Source organism: Calonectris borealis, chromosome 4 (genome assembly GCF_964195595.1).
Source record: "Calonectris borealis chromosome 4, bCalBor7.hap1.2, whole genome shotgun sequence".
Lineage (NCBI taxonomy): Eukaryota > Metazoa > Chordata > Aves > Procellariiformes > Procellariidae > Calonectris > Calonectris borealis.
The window spans coordinates 14,215,195-14,235,455 of NC_134315.1; the positions used below are offsets into that span (position 1 = coordinate 14,215,195).

The 20,261-nt window shown below is 44.0% G+C and overlaps 1 protein-coding gene across 1 annotated transcript in view; it reads left to right on the plus strand.

Moving 5' to 3' along the window:
* The first annotated feature begins 18,003 nt into the window (after positions 1-18,003).
* The window catches only part of CRMP1 (collapsin response mediator protein 1), a 52,307-nt gene continuing 50,049 nt past the window's right edge, over positions 18,004-20,261 (plus strand). The window contains exon 1 of the mRNA XM_075148746.1: positions 18,004-18,888. Coding sequence (XP_075004847.1) covers positions 18,517-18,888 — 372 coding nt within the window. The 5' untranslated portion in view covers positions 18,004-18,516. The remainder of the gene's footprint in view (positions 18,889-20,261) is intronic.

Sequence of the window (20,261 nt, forward strand, 5' to 3'; positions counted from 1 at the left end):
GATGGATATGAGCCTTTGATGAACAGCGCACAAGGTTATGTAGCAGTCACAGCATATTCTGTCGTACTTATTTGGGACAGAGAGCCAGATGCATCACTGTTACATAAGCCTGCTGACCTGCATACAGAGCTTTGTGGCAACAGGAGTTTGAGAAAAATAAATCCTGTTCAACTTAGTCAACATGAAGATAAAAAATTAGTGTCTTTTTAAATTTTGTTGCTTTCTACTTGCTTTCTCTGGAGTTATATGGTTATACAGGTATGTTTAAAGGGGAAAAACCCACAAAACGTTATTCCCTTAAGGGCTTGGTTTTGAAAATAAAACTGGGAGGGCAGGAACACCTGGGATAAAGAGGAAGGATGAGGAGGCAATGAATGTGATGAAAGCTCAGTCTGCTGAGTAATGGTACAATCTGTACGTTTAGGGAACAGGACCACAAGATGCGTTGTACACCAGCCATAACAGCCCATTATTTAAGTGATGCAGCATGAAAAAAGATCATGCCATTTTGCAGAGGATTTTGATAGATTTGTTTAATTTGATTTTATTCTGATTTGAAATGAAAAGGAGTATTTTTTCAATTCTTAATGAATAGAATAGAATAGGATATTTTCATTTGGAAGGGACCTACAACAATCATCTAGTCCAAAGTTAATGACACCTGGAACTGGAGGCATCAGAAGCTCGAAGCTAGGGTCCCCAGCTCGAGGAAATCTCTCTCGATCCTCTGGCTGCCTGGGATGCCAAGGAGTTGCACATTTCCAGAGCTTCCAGACTCTTGCTTCTTTTCTGTCTGCGTGGTGGGCTAACAGAGAGCTGGAAGTCTTGGAGTTTATGAGCAGGGATACTCTGCTCTGAGTTTCTTGGCATCCTGCCTAATGAGATCTGTAGAGGAGCCAACAGCTTAGGAGCGCCGCAATCTCTGAGACAATCCTGGAGCAATAACTTCTTTCAAACTCCCACTCTCTGTCAGCCTGCCAGGAGTACTGTTGAAGAACAGGGAAGGGGACCTGGCAGGAAATCAGGCATGATTCCTGCAGCCTCATCAAAATCAAATGTTCCATGCAAAATGTTTCTGACCACTTTTAGTAACCCCACGCAGAAACCCTAACATGTCAGCACCTGATCCTGGAGGTTCTGCATCCCCTTGCTTTAGATATAATAGGTACAAAGCTCAATGAGGCAGAAGAGAGGATGAAGAGATATTACACCATCCTAGTATCTCTGTAGTTGGGATGCTGCAGCTCTTCACATAGCACTAGGCTGCCTGTAGTCAGGTGGCCTACAAATCCCAGTTGTCCTAATGGTATTGGAGGACATAGTTATTCTAGGATGGCTCTTGACTGGCGTGGTAGCTAATATGATGGTACTGCAAAGGCAGACGAAATACATGTTGTCACTCTGCGCTTTTTCCCATGCTTGCTTTATGATTGACCTTGAGGTCTGTGTCTGAGTAGAGATATTGGTCCAAACAGTGTGGACAGGAGAATTGTCCGGGCACACGTGTGTCCCAAGCACTTAAAATTCAATACAGATATTTCCAACCTAAGTTGTAGCAGCCTAAAGGTTACTGTAATTTATACTTATAATCTCCAGCTACAAAGTGACGTTTCAGTGGCCGGGGGTCTCTGGAAGGAGACATGCTTTCGCTTTTTCTAGCCATAGAGCAGGAGATAATAACACAACAGGCCTTGTGGCTCATGACTATGGCCCCTGCAGGGTGAATGAGGACTAACGATGCAATGCAAAACTGCCCAAATGACAGAGAGAATCTGGGCCACTGCGTTCATCTTGTCTGATTTCCAAATTTTTCAGTGCTCAGGGGGACAGGATTATATCAAAGTTTGTCTTCCCGCTATCTAGGTCATATGCTGTATGCTGAATCCTCCACCACAGGGGCAAAGCTGGACCAGGGAAACTTGCACTGCCTTTGTAAATATTGATGGGAATAGCAAATGTTTTGCTTTTATTAATAATTTTCAAGTAGTTAGATTTGGGATAAAACCATTTAAACTTTTACTGTTGGTGATGCATTAAAATATGTTGCAGTAACGAAGTGTTGCAGTTATTAAACTCTGCAGTCTTTAGATTGCTGCCTCTGTGCAAAATTCACTGTTCGTCTGGAGGCTTTCTGGGTGACGAGTGGACTCTCTGGCTCTGCCGTGGGGTGTTCAAGGGTACCACTCCCCTAGGGCTCCTGCGACCATGGCTGTCCATCCGCTGTCTCTGGCAGACAGGGCGGTGCAGGCTGACACGCAAATCTACTGTAGGTTGATCTGGGAACAGGGTGAGGAAGTAACCACAGAAAGCCTACGATTTGCTCACAGACTTGTAATGATACTGCTTTGATTACTACTGTAGAAAAAAAATCCAACCTACTCTAGCAGTTATTCTGGCTTGAAACAGGCCTTTGTAAAGATCAGGCAAGGAAAACAAAGCAAACAGAAAAGCTCAAATATTTGTGTGCTCCTGTCTTCCTAACCTTTTGCTATGGGTTGCAGAGCACCTAGAAATCTTCTTCCTCAGATGCTACTTAATCTATTCTGGATGCGCATACATTATTTTTCCCTGCATGGTTGGAGGGGTAGTGGGATACAAAAATGCTTTGCTGAAATGTGAATTCACTTGCCCATTATTCTTAGGCTGACAGCAGCAAGGCAAACCTGCTGATCAGTTACTTGTATGACTGTGCATTTAAGGAGAAGATATTTCTTTGTTACTGCTGCAGCGCTGCTGCAGCAATTAAAAAAATGTGTCTAAGGAGGAGGCAATAACTCTGAAAGCGTCTTTGGTGACTAAACATTATACTTTAAATATGCAGTGTTTCTGCTGTTGCCCCAGTCTCCTGTGAGTCATAAAATCTTGTCTGGTATTGAGTGAGCCATTCTTAATGACCTTGACTTTCAAAAAAAAAAAATGCCTGTGACTCCCCCTAAGTCAAATAATTTAAATGAATGGTTTTCTGTAGGACATTTGTAGTGCTTTTCAGATCATTAAAATTCCTGAAGGACAAAGGGCAGGTCTGCATTTGCAGGCATCACTGCTGTCCCCAGGACAAAGCCCCTCTGGCCCAAGGGTTGCTGTGGCTTAGATGAATGCAATCCTTAGTCTTCCTTACCCATGCAAATGTGAATAGGACTGCCTGGGAAGATCATCTGGTAAAGAGAGAGCATGCTCCAGGGACTGAAGGGCTCAAATGGCCTCTCCCTCCAAGGACCTTATGTTGTCCTGCTCACAATTTGTGCTTTTCTGTCCCAGCAGGTCTTTCAGATTTTCATGGTTGTACTTACCTCCTTGGCTTTCCCAGCATCCCCCCAGACCAGGGTGCACAGCCTTTCCCCTCATAGTCTGTTGATCCAGTTTGCAATGCCTTGCTGCAAGGAGGTTGAGTCAAACTCAGCAAAAGCATCATGCTTTTACAAGATTCATGGCTGTTACCTATTGCAAATATATCGGTTCCAGTGGCGTTCTACAACTGGTCTGTGAAACTGATATTACACATTACCAGCAGAACCTTATCATTAAGATTTTGATATTAAGGATACCTCTCTGAGAAACTGCAAGGGAAAAGAGTGGCCCACCAGCCCAAAAGGTTTGGAAATAACCAAGCTGAACAAGCTTCTATTGCAATTTTTTTTTTTTTTGGAGCTGTGGGACTGTTGTGGGTCAACCTGACTGTTGCATATTCAGCACTGGCAGAAACACCATATGTCCCAGTTGCAACTGGCTGTATTATGGTGCTAAAGCACACAGCGAAGTACATTAGATGTGAAGTATTTCTTGTGGTTGTTGCTACTGTCTGTTACTATTGGTAATTTTTTGATAATGCTCACTTCTTTAACTAACCTCAGCAAAATATGCACATGATAGGGATTGTCTCCATTTTTGACTTGACAAGATAATCCTTCTGGGATTTGCTTTTTCATTGTATTGAGTTGTTTTGAGATGTTTCTCGGAAACAATATGCCTGCTATATAGAAGGTACCACACTGCTGTCGTATTTGGACATGTCATGCTGTAGTGTGAGGTTAACTCATTTGTATTAGCCTTTAAATCCATTATAACTGTCTTAATGGGAGAGATGTAAATAACAGTAAGTCCATATCCTCAATTTACCTTAGCACAAAAAAAAGCCTATATTTAATAAGTGCTGTTAGATTTTTCAAGGCTAGTGAAAGCTCTGGGGTATATAAATGGGGTGGTGCCTGCACAGGAAAATTGGATCAGTTCAGTAAAGTAAACGGGGTCCTGTGGAAGATGTTTTGAATACAAGGGTGTTTGAATTGTTTCTTATTTTAAATTGGAATAGGGCCACTCTTTAATTAGGACTATGTGAACCCTATCATTAAAAAAATATATATATTCCAGCTGGTTTTTCCTTTTTTTGTGTGTGTTCTCAACAATCTGTGATCAGACTTTGAGGTTTCCTAGTTTGTAATTTTAAATTGTTGGACTGCTTCATATCAGCATGTTTCACCCTAAGCTTCTTGGCAAGCTGTCTTGCTTTGGCTGTGTTTTCAAGATTTTGGGTTAGCGATTGATCTCATAACTGTATATGTTACTGCTGCCTGCCTGCAAAGTTGTGTAATATTTGATGAGCAGGAGGTTAGATATCGGGATTCTTCTGTAAGCATTTGCATCTCAAAGCTGCAAAGGATTGCAAGGATATTATTTTAGAAGACATTTTTTGAAAGCAAATATATTATCTCTCTATATATTGATAGACCATTAATGGAAGAAATTAACTTCCAGAATGATGCTTAGCACAGCAGTGAATTCAGCTGTCCATGCACATTTGTAAGATTCACATTTGCAACTCCTGTTCACTGTAGTTACCCAACCCTAATTAAGACTCTTAAATGGTTCTTCTCCAAACAGTGTGAAAATGAGTGTGTGTGTGACATTTTTCTGAAGAGTTCCATAACATTAAATAGCAGCACTGCTTGTATGTTGTATATTGACCGTATTCAACTGTTAATGAAACGAATGTATTTTGCATAGAGTATGATTAAGACAGACCTCATTCATCACTGCATGAATTAATTTTACCAGAGTTACGCCATTAGTTTCATAAGAAAGAAACTGGCATAAAGCCAGAACAATGATATTGAATAAGATCTATAAATGTAACACTATTTAGTATTTAATACCTTTATTAAGCACAAAAATGTAGAATAACATCATTTAATTTTCTAACAGAAGAGAATATAATTTGTTCATGGTTTTCAACACCTGTGGTTGGTTAGTTGGTTGGGTTTTTTTCCCTGGGATGCAATTGGTGTAGCTTTTCCTTTCCTCTGAGATATAGGCAAGCTCTGTTGGGCTTTGGTTATAATTGGGATCAATATGTCTTCATTCAGAGTTTAATGAGAGTCACACCTCTTGAGCTCCAACGTGAATCCATCAATTCAAAATGAATTTTATAAGCAGCAATCTGTGAATGAGAAGACTACACTGAATACTATTTTATTTTCTTTTTTCCAAATACAGAAATCAAATGTTTTTGCAAAGATCAGTATATGCTTTTGGTTATATAACATTTCTTTACCAAACAGCTAAGGGATCCCATGTGTATTATGGCAAAATGCAGCTTTGCAACATTTCCTTTCTTGTAATCACTTTCTTTTTTTGCCAGTTTGTCTATTTGTAGGTAATCAAAATTTTTCTAAAGAAAGATGTTTATATTTTAAAGTAAGGTACTATAAAACACACAGGAAATAATTTATGGTAGATAATTTTCTATTAAAGTGTGTGTATGCCACAGATACATTGATTTTCTATAATTAATAGAAATGATAATATGACTGGTTGCTCATGATTATATTAGTTAGACCAAGTAAAATATCTGTAACTTCATTACCAAATATTAAAGAACAGCACAAGCCTTCATGCCTGGCATTTTCTCTCATTTGTGTTACTGTAACTCCAGAATAGTGGTGGAAGCCAGTGGCGCTTCAGTGATACTGAAGAAAGAGAATATGTGACCCTTGATAAGGGCAGAGACACAGCAGAGTAATTTTATACTTTACAGCAGAAACTCTTTTCAGGTGTTGCATAGTATATGCAAATATTCAAATATTTGTCCACAATAGCAAAAATATGTATTTCCTTGCTGGGTATAATGAAATTTTATTAATTCCTTGAATTTTGCACTTTCTTCACTTTAAATACCTCTAACAATACAAAAGAATGGAAATATGGTGTACCCACCCTGCATATCAGGGCTGAGGTATAAAGCACCCACTGTATACCGGTGACTTCAGGTCTTTGACGCTGTGTGTTACATATTGAGGAAATGTTCCCAGCATGCATTGACTAGATTATTCAGAAACCAGAGTGAAGCAGTTGGAACTGCATGATGGTCCGCTACCTAAACCCACCTCCGTTACTAGGAAAGTTAGTAGTTTTTTTTTTTGGTATGTTTTTACAGTGGTATCACCATATTTCATGTCCTCTTTCAGATGATCAGAATAAAATAGCATCCTCCTTTTTCCACCTTTGTCTTCTCAATGGAAGGAAATATTTAACTTGAAATCTTGTGTGTGCATCCATTAATTAAAAAAGAGAACAGGGACTCTCTGAAGATGCCGAAGAGATTTTAGGAATGTATGTATAGTCCTGCAACTCTTTTTTTTTTCCTTCCAGCCCTGCTGTTTTTTGTCTTTAAAGTCTTTATATTGGCTCATTTCTTTCTGACTTTGATGCACACTCTGAAACTTTTTTGCAAAGCTTTTACTGCTGTACCTTCCTAAGGGGAGCAGGGTGGCTTCTACCCTGTGCTTTGCAAGGGACAAAGACCACAGACCCCGGCAGTGGACACAGAGCTCTGCTCTCCAGGGAACTGATTGGAGTGGAGGATTAAACAGAGCAGCCCTCTTTAGGAGGAGGTGCGGTTGGTCAGCATTAGTTCTGTTCCACCAGCGTGAGCTGAAGTGGATGAGCTTGTGCAGACCAGCCAGTACCATTTCTACCACTGCATTCTTTGTATCATCTGTCTCTGAATAAGCTGAGCTGGCCAGGGGATAGCAATGACCTTGACTGGCAGTACTGGTGCTCTCTGAGCTTCCTTAGAAATGTTAGTTGAGATACTTGGGGGGTAGACCACTTGCTCTGTGAACAGAGGCCAAGGGACCTCAAGTGGTTCACCCTGGAGAATTGGCAGCTTTGGAGGGACCTCACAACAGCCTTCCTGAACCTATGATAAATTAATTGAGAAGATGGAGCTGAGCTCTTTGCAGTGATGCGTGGTGGGAGGATGAGACACAGTGGGCATAAGTTGAAACAAGGGAGGTTCAGACTGGATATAGGAAAAGCATTTCCCCCATGAGGACAGCCCAGCAGTGGGACAGGCTGCCCAGGGAGGTTGTGCATTCTCCATCCCAGGAGGTTTTCAAGATTTGACTAAGCCCTGAGCAAACTGGTCTGACTTCATAACTGACTCTGCTTTGAGTAGGTTGATCTAAATGACCTTCTGAGGTTCCTTCTTATGATCTTAGAGTTTCCTGATACTTAGCACATGATGAACAAGGATAGATAAGGAGGATTGGGAGCTAGAACAAATAAATGCTGGTGGCTCACAGAGGTGGTAAAAGATTGGAGAACATCAAGTGAGTGCATGAAAATGGATCGTTGATCTTTATGTTGGAAATGATTCAGTCCTGGCTTGGAGAGCAGTGCACAATCTTATCACTTTTATGTTGCAAGGTTCCCTTTAAGGCTCCAATGTCATGAAGAAATCAGTTTTGTTTAATGACCTTCTGCATTAGCAGTTCTTTGTGATGGTGACTGAAGTTGATTTTGCTTGTGATGTGAAGGAATATGAGCCCAGCCTCCACATCGTTGCTCAAGCATGTGCTTTAGCCCTAACAAAGAACGGGAAGCCAGCAAATTTCTGAGCACCAGAAATACCCATGCAGAAACTCTTAGGTCCATTATTCATAAAGACTCAGCTGGTTTTGAATCACTGTGATGCATGGTTGGAAACTGCACCTTTGTGCTTAAGCACTGGAAATGCTCGGTTGATATTTTTCTTTGGTAAAGTGACTTCATGAAGATCTTTTTTATTTTCCTCAAGCATTTCACAAAACAGACTTCCTCTCTGACCAGAGTAATTACAAATCATTTCAGTAGTGGTTTATGTTGCTGTACTGGAGAACTTGGTTTAAATTAAAATTGGTGGATAACAAAAGATGTGGTCACTAAAGTGCAAAAAATATATGATCATTGAATGAATAAGTTTGAATCAGATTTCCATTATTCTGGCCACACCAATTTTCAGACTTTAGACTTTAGGGACATTTTTTCCTTTGAACAAGTCAGTAAACTGACAACTGGCAACAATGGGTGGCTCCTGTGCAAGCTATTGAAGGATTAAAATTGCAACCTCTCTGTCTTCTAAAATAAGGTTGAGCTTTACGAGTACCTAGGGACTCATCCTTCTGATCCTCCCCAGCTCCTATGCATAGTGATGGGATCACAGAGAAGAGACTATGTACGAGTGGAAGGGGAGAGACATGAATGTATTTCAGACCATCCCAGAATACAAGACCAGCTCTGCTGTTACTAAGTCATATTTCTCTTTGTAATATTAATTATAAAAGGGAAAGTGCCTGATATCCTGAAAAATCCTTGGAATCTGTGGATAGCAAAGGCTGTAAGTGTGTTCTGTTGGGTCTTGTTTTGATTGCACTTAGACTACAAAGACATTAATCAAAAAAGATGATCCATGGAGACTCTAGTAGCCTTCCCTTTCTTTGCCTGGAGACAAGAATGAACTGCAATGGACTTTGTTTGTTTGCAGTACAGCCCGGAGCTCTATTAGACCATGGAAAGAGAAGAAATTCCAAAAACGGTTTTGTTTGGATCCACCTACAGCAGAGGTAGAGATAATGTATAACATCTTAAGAAGGCTGCAGAAAGCTTCTGGTGTTGTTTTGAATCAGAAGCAAGTCTGAACATTTGCCTCCTTCTGATCCAAGATGGAGATCTGAACTAAAGAGTATGCAAGGGCTCGAAATGCCTCTCATCGCTAGGATTCCTAGATGTGCTCCTATCCAGCTGGCACTTTCCTGCCTCAGTTACTGACTTTTGCATACCTCACTGGTTTTGTGTCCTACAATATTCCATCTAGCTGCTTCTCCAAAAATAATGGCCTCCCCTTTATTACTCTGCCTCACTCTGCAGGTTTTTTTTTTTCAGTTCTGTTCTTGATGCTTGGAAAAACCTTTCCATCCTAAAGTACAAGCCATAAAGGCTCTCTTCTTTTCCAGTTTTTAATTTTTCTCTTTTGGGGGCATATCAGTAAATGGAACATTTTTTGGTAGTGACAGTTAATTACTATCACCAGTCAGTTATTATAATAATAACAACAATATACCATTTTTAAAAATTCTGTATGTTATTATAATTTCCTATACTCCTGGTGTACTAAGATGTATGTTTCTCCAGTAGACATCAAGTTTTAGCTAGCGTTAAGTATGCAGGCACTGCATCACTGGTGATATTTAAGAGTAATAATGACAGCCTCAGTGGAAATTGCAAAGCCAGATATAATATTTTGCAGGCTTTGAAACTTAATATCTGAAGAAAAATTCAAATGATGAATATTGCTCTGGGAAGAAGCATAGAAATAGGAATTACTTGGAAGGTCGGATTTGTGATGGCTGTCATCCCTGGGATGAACTTTATCCATGAGACTACTTCTGTGGATCCTGCCAAGGGGATTATGAAATGGTGTTGGGAAGACGGCAGGGAGTGTTTATTCCCGGATTGATACACGGATGACAGGAACTTGTTTACAAGAAGGAGTACCAAAAGGGAAAAGTATGGGATGTGCTTTTCATCTTAAACTCAGAAAATCATAGGAGAATGTCTCAATGTGTTTTGAACAGTTAAGTTTCCATGTGTTGTCTTAACGCTGCCATTATGTTATGTTTATATGGAAGCACCTTGGCACACTTCTTCCCAAATGCTTTATTTTGGCCTTGAATGAATAACAAATGATTCCTTAAATTGTGAAAATCCAGATACCTTTCTTATGCTTTTGTCTCTTTTTTTTTTCCCCTTCCTTTTTTTATTTCTCTCCTTCCTCTTATCCAGGGAAGAATGTATCAGTCACACAGAAGAAGGAATACTGCTCTGAAGGAATGATGAAAGGTGCTTTGACCTGGTGGTGACCGCAGCTGCTTCATTATGGAAAAATGACTCATCATCTGCCACGTTTTAGCCACCTCCTGTAGTGGAAGCTGGCCATACGGGCCAACCCTGTGTGTGGTTTGAGTTTTCATTCTGTTTTGTTTTCTTGGGATGTCAGCATTTGCATTTTAAAGAAATTATCAAGTTAAGCACAGATCTCGGTCTTCATGGGTCTGCTTGTGTGGGCATGTAATATCTTCAGCCTCATATGGCTTTGAGCATTCCCGAAAGGGCCTTTGATCTGAGTTAAGATGTTTAGTATTTCTGAGGACGTGGTATTTGAGGGTACAAACTGTTTAGGAAATGAGACAGAACTGCATTTTTACAGGGGTAAGTAGGAATTGGGAATGTACTTCATGTGCACTGAGAGGCACTTGGAACATCAAAGCGCTGTGCCCTAGTGCTCTAGATTGATTATTTCAACCACATGAATAGGCCACGCTGAATTTAACTTTCAAATAAGGAATTCACATGCATACATGCTTTTCCTGAAATAGGTGTTTTTGTGCACGGTGGTTGGTAATAGTACACGTGATGCAAACACATTTTGCAACCACACCGCACAATACAGATTTATGCACCTGTAACCCCTACGGTTCATATCTGAGTTCCCGTTTGTGAAGGCAGGGAGATGTGAATGCAGGCACAAGACTTGTGCATAAGGGATCATATAGGTACATCCATTCCTTCTTTAACTAAAGGCTTGCATGCAGCACTGTTGAAGTCAATGGCAATACTCGTTGTCCTGAACGGGAGCAGGCGTGGGTACTGCTCTCTCAAACTATCCCTTACGGTGTAATGCACTTTCAGTTTTGATAACTGTTTTATGATTTCTATTTCCTCTTTTTTTTTTTTTTTTTAAAATGTTGGGCTAACTGCTAGGATATGCTGTCTTTTCAATGCTTAGTTGCCCAGTAATTCCAGATACCATTTCAAAGGAGACAGAAGGATAATAAACCGTGGAATCCCAAATCAGATTAATGTAAAGTGCATTTCTAGATTATGATTAGTAACAAGATGACACGTTGGCATGGTAACACTTGAAGCTTAACTACAAGTTCTTAAAATAAAGCAATGGCATATGTGTAGGTTTCTCTCCATTTGCATACTCTCCACCTGAAAACATACATCATCTCCACAACACTCAGGCAAATAAACCTAGTTCTGACTTTTGAATTAAATGTTGAACTAAAACATCATGCCTCTTTCCTAGTATTTATGCATAATCTCCTGCCGTAAATTATAAATGTTGGTAATGAACCTGTCCATTTTGTAACATCTTAGGCTTTCTGCCATTTGGTTTCATTTTAAAATAATTAGCATAAGGAATGCAGAACATGCTTCATTCTTTGTGGTTTGTACCACATTGATCTCCTTTAAATTCTGCCACCTCCTAATATGAAAATTGTCTTACCAATATTGGAAAAGCCTGTTTATTAATTAAATTGGTGGATCAGTGGGTGCATTTCATGTGGCTGAGGATCAGGAATTAAAATCCCAACTTTACTTCAAATCATTGGAAGAAAGCAGTAAAATTTTTAATGTGAGATTACTGGCTGAGACAGAGAGCCTAGCTATTATTTTCTAGTTGCCTTATGGTGAAGAGAAAAGTGTTGTCCAGTTGTTACAGTCTGTTCAACTTTCTCTCACTAAGCAGAAGATAACTTGTTTAGATGTGCTATCTATGGTAAACATGCCAGGGGATGCTTTATGTGTATTGTTGTCTGTGTTAAACCTTCTCAGAATGCAAAACTGGGCACTTTGTTCTGATTGCTTTATATGCACAATATTGCTTTGACCAAATTCCTTACAGTCAAAATTAAGATGCTGCTAAGTTCTGCGTAAGTAAATACAATCTTCTTCTGTCACCCTAAATAGACAAAATGGGCAGTGTTACATGGAAAATATGATTTCTTTGACAGTTCACTTATTTACATATACTCTACTATATAGAGCATTGCAGGATATTGAAAATACAGCTTAGAGTATTTCCACAGCTCCTTACGCAACCTCTAAATCCCGAATTCTGTTCTTCACACCACTATGGATGGCAGATGCTGGAAGTACAATGATTGACTCCGGATAATCATGTTACATTCAGAATAATACAATTGCCAGGAAATATTTCATATACACAGCAGAGTTCCCAGGATAAATGTCCTGCTAAGGCATGGCTGATGTTTGTCCATGTGGCCTTTTAAAAAAGCAGAAACCCTGATCTGTGTTTCATAAATCTACCTGTATTTCTCACTTGCAGATGAAGGATTTTAGTATTTGAATTTACTGTGGTTGTGGGGTGGAGGGAGGGAGGGACATGTGCATGCTGGGTTTTGCCACTAATCCTTTGGAAATCCTTTAGTGCCTTAAGGAGGCAGAGGGGGAACAGACCTTAGGATTACAGAAACTTGTTCAAACCTCTTTCCTGCTTTAGCAGAATTCCTTTAAAATATATTGTGCCTTTGGCTCCAAATATATTTGCATTAGAAATCAGTATCCATGGGATTATGGACAGAAATTCTTGTCCCTGCACAAATGTTAGGAAAGAGAGTATACTGTTTCTTACACAGGATATGAATTTAAAATATAGCTAACTTAAGTTCTGCCATTGGAATCCATGCATAAGCCATTATTCGACAATTAGGAAAATTGCAAGTTGCAGGTAAAGCCAAAAAAAAAAAAGGGGGGGGGAGAAAATTTAAATGTGCTGGATGAAATGCTTGTACCACTGAAATGACTGGCAAATTTCCACTGGCTTCCCTGGGACCAAGATTTCATGCTTGCTTCTACTTGGCTTAAGAAATGCTCACATATGATAGGTACTTAAGCATCATGCTTTAATGTTTTCTATGCACATAGGAGAGGAAAAGAGGGATTAGTAGTTGTGGAGACCTGGCTTGATTTCGAGTTGTTGGGATCTGTGGTATAAATCTCTGTTCACTATTGTTTCTCTGTGTAACATAGACTCTTGCTATGGGAATATGAATATGCAAATGTAAATTCCAATGTGAGAGGTTACTGCGCAGTGTGCACTAACCGATGCCAAACAACTACATTTCTCTACTCTCTGAATTGTGGTTTTGTCTTTTTTGAAAAGAGGGAAAATTTAGTTACGTGAAAAATACTCCTGTGCAAAAAATAGCCTGTGTGAGGCAATTCATGTACTCGCTGATGGTCCTAAGCAGATCTTAGGAAAAGTTGAATAAGCTTTTAGCTCATGAATGAATTTTACTTTTTAAGAATTAAGAGCAATTTGTTGGTACAGAGCTACAAAAAAAAAAAGAAAGGCAAAAAAATGGGGACCTGAAAATCAGAGTGGTGGTGGTTTGCTATTTTGCTCCCTGTGATGACAGGCAATTTTTAAAGAATATGTGAATAGTTAAAAGAAAATCATTACATGGCTCACAGTGTGTAAGACATGACACAGCATGGAACAGATTTTTATAGCTTGTTTATAAATTACGCTTCTGTCTTTTGTTTGGAACTTGGAAAAAGTAACCATGTAAATTAAATAAGGAGTAAAGACTTACTGCACACATTTGTTTGACTGAAACAAAGATATTTCCCCACCTCCTGAGGTATTAATGAGAAATCTGGGATAAATAATGTATGAAGATCTTGCCTTTTGAGCTCTAGTGCTGTGCAGCTACTTAACTCTTTTGCACAGCCAACTGGGAGGGTAACCAGAAGTCATGCAGAGCAGTTGTTAGGGCCACACATTGGGATCCATTTGAAGAGGTGCCAAAGAATGCACGAAAAGGCTGGGGTTTACGGTGTGATACTTATTAACCAGATGAACCAGCTAGATTGGGGAAGGAAAGGTGTTTGTATATATATGCAAAAAGTTTAAACTCTGACCCATGACCGGCCTGTAAATGGGTGTCAAATTGGTCTCAGCTAAGTGAGAAGCTTCAATAGTATGAGAGAGGCCATGCTTGTTTTGATCTGTTCCATTAAAACCTTCTTGATAACTTTTCAGCAAAGATTTCCACTCTAAGATATTTGTCATGAATATCAACTGTACATATGTATTAATTTTCAATGTAACTAGGGAAGATAATGAAGTCACAAAGTCAACTTGATGATTATCATAAATTTGTAACTCTCACTTAAATTATGTAAGATATGTTGACATTTTCTCTTGTTAACAAGATGTATTTTTCTATGTTAGTTAAATGTATAATTTGTATAATTTTGTATATTAAATGTATGCATATTTTAAATTAAAAACTTTATAATTTTAATAGTTTTTAACTCTAAAATGGTGGTGGAGCTTCTGAGATATAGTTGTAAATACAACTGTATCCCTGGATAGCAACCAGAAAGTCTCCATTGCGAGCAAGGGGCCACCTGGTCTGCTAACAGGGTAAGGAAACTTTACTCCTGAGCTCTTGCTCCTCTTGGTAGAGGAGCTGCCATTCAACTTTTGCTGATTTACTAGAATTAATATGAATTAACAGAATACTATGGGCTGGATCACTGCTCAGGAAGTGGGAAACCTGAGCCTTCCCCAGCTTGTGGGCTCCTGGATCCATGGTTCCCACATGTCAGCAGATAGTCCAAATCACCAACCCACGGCATGGGGTTTGTGGGGGGAGGAGGAGACTGCAGCCAGAGATACAACAGTCACGTAGAGCAGAGAGACAGAGGCTGACTCAGTGACTTCGTGACTCAAGTCACGCCTCTGGGAGAAAGAAAACTTGGGTCTCTCTCACACTCACTGCCCTGGGGCTGTTCATGCCTTTTTTTTGTTTGATGATTCTGTTGTAAAATGCATGATAGCAAAAATAGGTGAAAACGTACATTGCATATTCTCTGAGCCCCTGCACTAGGGAAGGCCTGTTCCAGCTCATGATGTTCACTGCAAGAAGAGTTCCAGCTACAACAGGAGCCAAGCCGGTAAATTATATCTTTCATGTTGGACTTCTGTTGAAGGTTTTTGTTGTGTGAAGCAAACAAGTCTCTAGGTTTTCTGCTTTCTCTCATCTAGTCTATTCGGAATACAATTTGTCATAGATGCTATACCGGTATAAAGATTAAAGGTCCTATAGGAAGAAGGTGCACTTTCAATCAAGTTCTGTCCTCTTTTCACCAAGCTATGTCAAGACAGGATGAGATGCAGGGTCTGCAAGGGAATATACCAAAGCAATACATTTCTCCAAAGCTGCATACATGTTTTTAGGTAAACTAGCGAGGTGGCAGGGTATCAGGCTGTAACTGGGTCTGCTTCTGTAGCACCTAAAACTGCAGTTTTATTTCTTAATGAACAGAAGAACAGTATGTATCTGTTGACTTAGAACACAGTTTTTAATAAACTAAGGGCTACAATATGAAAAAAAAAAAATTAAATTTAAAAGATATGATTTTATGCTTATTTCTAATTTGAAAGTTTAATTCTGTTTTCTAAAGCATTGATTTGACATGTTCCCTGAATCCTGTGGTCTCCTTATGTATTAGCGTTAAGATGAATGTCCTAGCTTAATACTGAAAAAAATAGCATTATTCTTTGTTATTTCAAAAAACTGTGCAGTTCTAGAAACCTGAACAATGTTACCTAACTAGATCCCAAGCATAACAGAGTCCATCTTTCTTAGCTTTATGGATGTTAAATTAAAGATGCTCTTCATTTAGCAGACACATGCACTATGTACAACATATTGGACTTACTATGGGACCATCAGAAATTTTTTTTGGAGGTTCAAATTAATCTCTTGATTGGAAAGAAACATCTCATAAAATGAATAAATTTTCCAATACTTATGAAGACATGCAGGTCACACATCACGCTCTGTGTACCACCTGCATATTTCACTAACTATCAGAGTTTAAAGTCCTGTGGAGGAACAAATGGACTTTTTTTTTCAACATGATCAATAAATCTCAGTGTTACCATTATGAACAAAAAAAAATCAATATTCATCTACATACAAGAAAATGATTTAAAGAAGCAAGAAAGCAATGTCTTACAAGCTATATTTATTTTTCCACACACCAGTGAAACCTCCATATGATATTAGCGTTAATGTGGGAGCAAGGTTTATTAAGTGAGTTGTGGAATCCTGGGCAATATATGCTCAGAAGTGTCAGTCATGATGCTGCAACTACTAAAATCAGTGTGTAATAACCAGCGATTAGCGAACTTTTGACTAATTCCCTAACACCCCCCATGCAAACAACACACTGTTCCAGGGCATTCAAGACAGGAGGTACCACTGCGTTATAACAAATGCGGAAAAGAAAAGTGTTTTCCTTTGATGTGTTTTGGCAATGCTCAAGTATGTTACATCACTGCTTTTTACATGGTTTTGGTCCAGGGGTGGTTGTTAATGAGAAAGATGGTTGTCTGGACTTGCTTCTGATGAAATCCCAGGGACCTCTGTCTTTAACCTCCCACTTTTCCTGATCAATTTATAACCTGCGATTTTTCTCGTGGCATGCCTGTGGGCCATAGGCAATAGTGCTGTGTGGCTGGGCTTGTATTCAAATGGCATAACCATGTTGTACACGAGCAGTAAACAGGTCTTGCTTCAAATTTGCTTAGTCATTTAATCAATCTCAGACCAGTTTATGCCAATACCTTATTTCAGAGCAATAGAAAATGTTCCTTATGTAACTGCTGGTGTATTCAAGGCCTGTCAGAATTGTCTGAGATCGGCTGCGTGTGCGGGAGAGCAGTGTCCACGGTTTTGTGGTTTCAGTGGATGATCTCCTCAGGCGTTAGAAGACAGGAGAGGTGTAAAGATCGACTTTCTGAAGTGGGCTGTGCAGAGAGTTGAGGGTAGCACATTCTCCACCCCTCCTGCTTTAAGAAACCCTCCTTGATTTTGGGAGCTGGCATCCCTCACAGTGAAACGAAGCCCTCCGCCCCAGGGTCCCGTCGTCGCCTCTCGTTTGCCGAAGGGAAAGCCAGGCAAGAGCCGGCCAGGGCTGCCCGGCCGGGGATGCCGCCCGGGGTGCTGAAGGGACAGCTCCGCGGGGGCGCGCCGGCCTCCCCGGCTTCCGCGGGGCTCCGCGGGGCGGCGGCGGGCCGGGCTCGGCGGGGCGGTGCGCCGGGCACCGCGGGCACCCCCGGCTCCGCGGGGCTCTCGGCGGGGCGACGCGCCGGGCACTGCGGGCTCCGCGGGCTGGACACCGCGGTCCGCGGAGCCGCCGCCCGCGGAGCCGCGCCCCACTCCCGGTGGCGGAGCCGGCGGCGCAGGCAGCGCTCGGCGCGATCACTTCCGTGTCAGGGCCGGCTGCCGCCGCCGTGCCTGCTGCCTGCTGCCTGCTGCCTGCCTGCTGCCTGCTGCCTGCTGCCTGCGCGGCGCGCTGCGGGACGGACGCCCTGGCAGCGCCGCCGCGGCGGGGGGGCGGCGGCCGGGGGCGGCGGGGCGGAGCGGGGCCGCCGCCACCAACCCGGGCACCAGCTGCTGCGGCAGGGAGAGGGCAGCGCCAGCCCCCCTGCCCCGGGGGCTTGGGGACGGTTGTGCTTCCTCCCCCACCCTGGCCACCCCTCTTCCTCTCCCCGCTGCTCCCCGCCTGTGGCCGCCGACCGACCCCGAGCGGCGGGGGGGCAGCGAGGAGCGGGCCGGCCCCCACCCCGCACCGCGGGCTGCCGCGGCCGCGCCCCCGCCCGGCCCCCCCGCCCGGGCACCGCCGCAGCCTCCTGCGGAGGGAGGCGGGGGGGGAATGTGTGCAAAGTGGGAGAAACTCCCTCCGGCTCGCTCGGGGGGCTGGGGAGATTCTGGGCTATGCTTCCCCCCCCCCCTCTTTTTTTCTTCTTCTTTTTTGCCTCTCCCCCCCCGAAGCCACGTAGCAGCAGGTGACTGGCGCCCGCCCGCCGGGAAGGACCCTGTCTGCACCGGCTGTGTGTGCATGTAGAGGGCTCCCTCCTCCCCTGCCTCCCGCCCCCCGGATCATTCTTTATACCGGGGGAGCGTGTGCACTGCGGTCCTTGCTCTGGGAATTGCTGCTGCTCTTCCTATTCGTCAAGGGCTTTCCAATCACCTGCCTCTGCCACCCTCTCCTCTCCGCTCTTTGTACTTTATTTTCACGTGCTCTTTACTAACACGGCTATTTTTAAATCCCGCTTGGATTTATTTCTTTCTCTCTCTCTTATTCTTCTTCCTTTTAATTTTTTTTTTTTTTCGGGGGGTGGGTGGGGGGACGGAGGTTAACGTTTGCATCTCCCTGAGGGAAAGATCCCACCAGCCAACCCAGCTCCGCCAGTGCTGCATCCATCCATTCATTTTTATGGTCACTAGCAGCCTATCCCGGTAGCAGAAGGTGCAGAGAAGTGGGAGGCAGAGAGAGAGAGAGAGGGAGGGAGAGATCCGGACAGCGAGAATGGCCGAGAGAAAGAGGAACTGGAATAAAGAAGATGACCTGCCTGTGTATCTAGCTAGGCCGGGTACGACAGCCCAGACACCGCGGCAGAAATACGGGGGGATGTTCGCCTCCGTGGAGGGGGCCTACGAGAACAAAACGATCGACTTCGACGCCTACAGCGTGGGGAAGAAGGGGTCCCGGACCCCGCGGAGCGGCAGCCGGCACGACATGCTGGACGGAGGGGACAACTACAGCGAGACCGCCAGCGACATCAGCGAGGTCTCCGGCTCCGTCATCAGCTCCCCGGGAGACCGGGAGGACAAGACCCCGGGCGTGGAGATCAGATTCCCCATGGGGAAAGAGCTGCTGCAGGGCCAGGACAATGGGCAGGTGAGCGGGGCCGGAGCGGGGCTCCGGGCCAGGGGGCGGGAGACACCGCCCCCGCTCGCCGGGCGAGCCGTGCCGAGCCGAGCCATGCCGAGCCGAGCTATGCCGTGCCGTGCCGAACCGTGCCGAGCCGAGCCGAGCTGTGCCGTTCCGTGCCGTGCCGAGCCGAGCCGTGCCGTTCCGAGCCGTGCCGTGCCGTGCCGTGCCGTTCCAAGCCGTGCCGTGCCGTGCCGCAGAGCCCCGCTCGCCGGCGCGGGGGGACGGGGGCCGCCTTCGCGGGGGAGTTTCAGCATGGAATGTCGGGGAGGCACGGACCCCTCCTCCCCGGCACGGTGATGCTGTAGGAAGAGCCTGGCTGGCCCCTAAACTATCTCACTTGCCTGGGCTTAGCGGGGGCGGGAAGAGGGTGATCCCAGAAATCGTTTTCCTTTGTAAGTGGTGGCGATGAGTTTTCTCCGTTTCCCTCCCTGCCAGTAAACGGCTGCCCATGCCGGGTGGGCTGGAGGGCAGCCCGGGCCCCCTCGGCACCTCCTCGCCGCCCCCGGAACAAAGCAGCCCCCGCTGCACTTCTGGGCTCGCCGGGAAAACTCCGCGGAGCCTGTCCCAAGCACAGACCCCGGCTCTGCCCCGGCCCCGGCTCTGCCCCTGGGGCTCCCCCCGGCTCCCCATGCGCCTTCATTGTCCCCCCGGCAGGGAGCGCGTAAGGCTGGAGGATCTGCCGAAAGCTTTGCCTGGGGGGTTCCCCACCTCTGGGGCTGCGACCTGGGCTCATATTGTAGACTTAAGGAAAAAGTGAGGCCGGTGGGGCTGGCTAGCCCCTGCCAGCTGTGCTTCTCCATCTTAACCCTGCCGCAGACTGGCGGCAGACCCGGCGGCTGGCTTTCCTGGGAACCAGGGCTGTCATTGATTTCCCCTTAGAAAGAAATGCGGCCTTGCAGTCATGTCCCTGCACAGATGCACCCTTTCCCTTAGCACCCAGCCTGGAGGCTGTATGGCCTGTCCATGCTCTGCTCTTTCCACAGGCTAAACTCGACTCTTTTCTTCCCCTCTTCAATTTGAGCATGGGGTGCTGGTCCTCTCTGGTCTGGGGGCTGGATGCAGGTGCCACATGGCCTCCCATGCAGCCCAGTGGGTGCCTGCTGTGGTGGGACACTGGAGCGAGCAGGCAGGGCTTGGTGGGACCCTGTGCCTGCAATGGTGCTGCTTCACTGCAACGACCTCAGGGTTGCCTTCAGAGGCTGCCAGCTGCAGTGCAGTTTTCTCTTTCCCAGCTCACCTGAACCCCTGTGTCTTTTCCATCAGGATCCCAGGGCAGTGGGAGGGCACAGCACACCCTTGAATGTCCGTCATCTTCTGGGACATCCCTGATGCCTCCT